The sequence below is a fragment of the Lolium perenne genome, chromosome 6 (genome assembly GCF_019359855.2).
Source record: "Lolium perenne isolate Kyuss_39 chromosome 6, Kyuss_2.0, whole genome shotgun sequence".
NCBI lineage: Eukaryota > Viridiplantae > Streptophyta > Magnoliopsida > Poales > Poaceae > Lolium > Lolium perenne.
Window position 1 is genome coordinate 62887034 of NC_067249.2, and position 4928 is coordinate 62891961.

At 44.7% G+C, this 4928-nt stretch overlaps 1 protein-coding gene across 1 annotated transcript; it reads left to right on the plus strand.

Moving 5' to 3' along the window:
• Nucleotides 1–1067: 1067 nt before the first annotated feature.
• LOC127310534 (protein FAR1-RELATED SEQUENCE 5-like) lies at nt 1068–4362 on the plus strand. Its single transcript, XM_071822168.1, has 6 exons — nt 1068–1337; nt 1420–1545; nt 1629–1733; nt 1836–1952; nt 2038–4176; nt 4327–4362. Exons 2-6 carry the CDS (start codon nt 1423–1425, stop codon nt 4360–4362), a joined length of 2520 nt encoding a protein of 839 aa, XP_071678269.1. The 5' UTR covers nt 1068–1337; nt 1420–1422.
• Nucleotides 4363–4928: the final 566 nt, after the last annotated feature.

Here is a 4928-nt window from a genome sequence, read left to right on the forward strand (position 1 = left end):
GCCCCTCAACTTTGCTAATGGTCTAAACAAGCGGTTTTGCTGGGTTTCATGGGTTACCAGAAAACCAAAAGCCAAAGGAAAAAAAACCAGACCCGTACCTAATCCAACCCAACCCGGACCAAGCCCGCACTAGTCAAAATAATGCGGGAGTCGGCATTCGATTCCCCATGGTGTAGGTCGTCGGTGCCTCGGCGGCATGCCGCGGTCGGCAGATCGTCTGCCGTCGCCTTCGCCTGTTGGGTGGTTCCGCACCTCTGCCAACCCCTAGTCCGCTACATCGGGCCCGCTCGTCCGCCGCGTGAGATCTTGGGCGACTAGGCTCGTCGATCTCTGCAGCCACGGAAGAAGCAAGCACGTACAATATCCAACTACTCTAAAACTCTATCTACTTTGCAGCTGAAACCCATACAAAATGTGAACAGGTTCATACGTACCAATCTACACACGTCGCCGAACAAGATAATTCAGTCTCTTGTCATGCTCCTAATCTTCCTCAGGTGGGCAGGTGTAGCAGGGCGTGTAGTTTGCAAGAGGCCGCGTGTGGCGGCGCTGCTAGGGCTTCTGGTGTTGCTTACGTGAAACTGGAAGGGAAAGAGAGAAATGAGGATGCGCACCCACACGATCAGTTTCGTTTGATTCGCCCACGATCAGTTCCGCCTGATTCGCCCTTCCTCTTTCTTTTGGGTCTGGGTTTGGCACTGGTCTGGTTTTTTACCTTCGGTTTGTGGTTTTTTGGTAACCCATGAAACCCAACAAAACCGCATGTTTAGACCATAAACAAAGTTGAGGGGTTGTTTTGTACCTAAAATAACATTTAGGACGAAAAATGAACTTCTAGAAAAGTTTAAGGACGAAAATTGGACTTTCTTCTTGGTTTAGAGGTGTGCTTCGGTGCGCACCCTCTCCAAACTCGCGACTTATCGCCGAAGGGTACGGTGGTCCCGATTTTGTTTTTTTTGTGCTGCCCGCCGAAACCCATATCCAAGCCCAGTACAAGACTCGTATGGGTATACAGGGCCTGGGCGTATCTATACGGACGACCCCACGTGGGTGGGTCCCACGTGCTAAGCTAATCACCGTGATTAGCTCCCATTGCATGCATCGTTTTCATCGGCACTGGAGATCTGATCGAGCTGTTCCACGCCGTCGCTAGGTTGAACGCAAGCGGTTGTTGCCGGCCCGGCCGTCGGCGGTTGTTGCCGGCACGTCCGTCGCCGCCGGTGGTTGTTTCGCATGTCGACGCCGCCGACCGCGCGCGAAGCCCCCCCGCAGATCGACGACCTTGGAAAGGCGCGCCACCGGCTCGGCATCTTCCCCGCTAGGGTTTAAAATTACAGGTACCATGACTTCATCTTGTAGCATAGTAAGAGGACACAATTCTGCCGGTTTTTTAATTCTAATTATGGTCCAATACTACAGAATATGGAGAACTCTATATCTGGTATGATTGAGGAACAAAACGAGTACGTCGGCTATAATTCCGATGACTCTGAAATGGAGGAAAATTTGCAGCACGAAGCCGGCTGGAGCGAAGACGAGTTTGATGTGAGCCACTATTTTTCATTTCGATTACCAGCAATCCAGCATCATCAAATTATATATGGTTCCTCATGTCATAATTTATGCAGATTGCGTACGATGAATTTGATAATGATGACAACCATGGCGAACACACAGACGATCAAAATGATGAGAACCATGGTGAACACACAGACAGTCTAAATACTAGTGAGGTATGTGTAGTGACTCATACAGTGACATAAAATGATGCATGAAATGATGGCAACTGTAAAATTTACGGTTACTAAATTTCGAAATGCATTAATAAATTTCAGGCACAATTTGACACGCAGCTTGAGTACGACTATTACGGTGAATCTGACTTGGACACGGGCCACACTGATGATGTGGAAGGTGCATCAGTTCCTGAGGATTCTGTTGACATGAGCCAGGTTGTTATCTCTCTTTTATCAGTCTTATATAGCTGGAACACATAAATTTATAGTTTTAATTAATGCCTACGTTTTCTACTTGCAGGCGACGCCAGGCGCTAGTCAACCTAAGAAACCACACAAAGGTAGCAATAGCAATGAATATCCTGATAGTGATCGGGATTTATACTGGATGATAAAAGAGATGACTTTTATTTCTGAAGCAGCAGCATATTCTTTCTACAACAGATATGCTAAAGATTATGGGTTCAGCGTCCGGCTTGACCAGGTTAAGCGGTTTGATGATGGAGTAATTCGGTTAAGGCGTTTTGTGTGTTCCAGACAGGGCAGACGTCCCAAAAACCAACTGACCACGGAAGGCCGTGTATATAGGCACAGACCTGAGTCTCGCTGCGGCTGCAAGGCACGTTTGGTGGTCAAGTTTGATGGAAGAACTGGTTTCTGGGTTGTTGAAGATTTTCGTGACAAACATAACCATGACCCAGCTGAACCATGTCAGACTCCGTTTCTTCGGTCCCATAGGACGATCAACGACGCGCAGAGATCTGAGATATTATCAATGGGATCCATGGGAATCAGGAAGCACCTCATTATGAGAAAATTCATTGCAGGCTCCGGTTCATTTGCTGGTGTTGGATTCACAAGAAAGGATTTGTACAACATGTGCTCTAGGGAGAGGAGGAGGCTGCTTTTCGACGGTGACGCTACCAAAGCCATCCGCATTATGTCAAAGAGGAAAAAGAGGGACCCTGAATTTTTCTTTGAATATGACGTTGATGAAAAAGGCCGTCTGAAGCACATGTTCTGGTGTGATTCCCAGTCACGTAGGGATTACCAGGACTACGGAGATGTGCTGGTGTTTGATAGCACATACAAGATGAATAAATATAAGATGCCATTTGTTCCTTTTGTGGGCTTGAACAACCACCGTAGGACAACGGTTTTTGGGTGTGCCATCCTTTCAAGTGAGAATGAACAAACATATGTTTGGCTTCTAAAGACTTTCCTCAAAGCGATGTGTCAACAGAAGCCAAAGGCAGTAATCACGGATGCAGATGCCGCGATGATCGCCGCAATCGGCGAAGTATTTTCTGGTGTGCCGCATCGTATCTGCAGCTTCCACATTGAAAAAAATATGGAGATGCATCTATCTAACAAGTCACTGAACGAGTTCAGGACTCTTTTGTATTACACCACCTCAGAGCAAGTATTTGAGGAGCGATGGCATGCATTTTACAGAAAATGGCAATCCCCAAAAACCAGAACATGGATGAAGAGGATGTACACCAAGAGGAAACTTTGGGCTGCAGCGTATCTCTCTCAAGGATTCTGGCTGGGTATGAAAAGTAACCAGCGGAGTGAAAGTTTAAACTCTTGTCTGCACCTGCACCTAGATGGGGAAATGACAATTGTTGATATGATTATGCACTACGACAACGCAATTGTCCGTCTCCGTGAGAACGAAGCCCACGACGACTGCACGGCTTCACAGACTACACCAGTGGCAATTACTAATTTCAGAGAACTAGAGGTTGCTGCTGCAAAAATCTTCACTCCTGCTGTGTTCTATATTATTCAAGGTGAGCTTTCAAAGATTGGCGGCATAGAGATCTTAGAAAAAATGCAGGCAGGAGACTCAAACATCTTCATTGTGGCATGGAGGAATAATGTAAGGACCAGGTTCTACGTGGAATATAGACCCAAGGAGGCAGAAATTATAAGGTGCAGCTGTCAAAGGATGATTAGAAAGGGGATCCCTTGCAAGCACATACTGCATGTGCTGCATTTCTTGAAATTTACTGAAATTCCACAATGTTGTGCTCTACGACGATTCACAAAAAATGCCAGGTTAGGGTTGCCAGCTAAACGCACCAGCGACATGTTTGGGTGGGGTTGGTCTGGGGCAGAGGAGCGGATGAAATACAGCAGGATGAATATTAAGGTATCACAGGCTATGCATATTGCATTAAACAATTCAGAGGAATATGATCTGCTGAACAGTACCATTGATGGCATAATTTCTAGAAGAGAGGGGTATGCTAAAGGTAAAGCATATGGTCCCCTCAGGTCGGTGCATGAAAATGAAGATGCTAGTGGACCATGCGATATTGTTGTTGGTGATCCTTTGAAAGTGTCCACTAAGGGTGCACCTAGGCAAGAAGCGCAGAAATCTCCAATGACTAAAAATGGAAGACCACTAGGACACAAGGAACGCAGGGTGCAGGTGTGCGGGGCATGCCAAGGAGAAGGGCATAACAGAAGAAACTCAATATGCATATTTCATCCGAAGTAAGTTTTTCTGCCATTTTGTTTCATATACTTTAAAAGATTCATATGAGTTGTTGTGTAATTTTATGTCCGTGAACATGTGCAGGAATGTGCTGCAGCAGGAAGGGTAGTTCTTTCATAGTTATCTAAAGGGCAGTAAATTTCCTTAATTATGAATGGGACGACTATAGCTTTGTATTTGATGGAGTTGTTAATGTTTGCAACGTACTGATGTTTTTATTTTGTACTGATGTTCTTAATTCTCTGGTGTTCTTTTGTAAAAATGGCAAAAGACATTATATATTGTGAAGTAGGCATTTCCTTATAATCATCATAGCATGCATGTACAAAGATAAAAATAATTGCATACTTTCGATAATGGGAAATAAAATCAATGTTACAAAATTTTGTAGATAATCTTAACCGAATAAATATTGTTTACAACCGAAGACAATTAAAAATTCAATATTACATGTGTCCGGAAACCTTCTGCGGGAGCAAACCGAACAGTCACACTATCAAATTTATATTTTCCTGGTCTTTGCTAGCAATCTCACTTTGTTTTTCACCCTGTCAAGAATGTTGTGTGGTGATAAAACAATGTTTGCAACTGTACTTTCTCTCGATTCATCGACTGTGGCCTGCCAAAACATTATAAGGTGTTATACACATGGCTTGTTAACATTGTTAAAATTAACCGAGTGCATG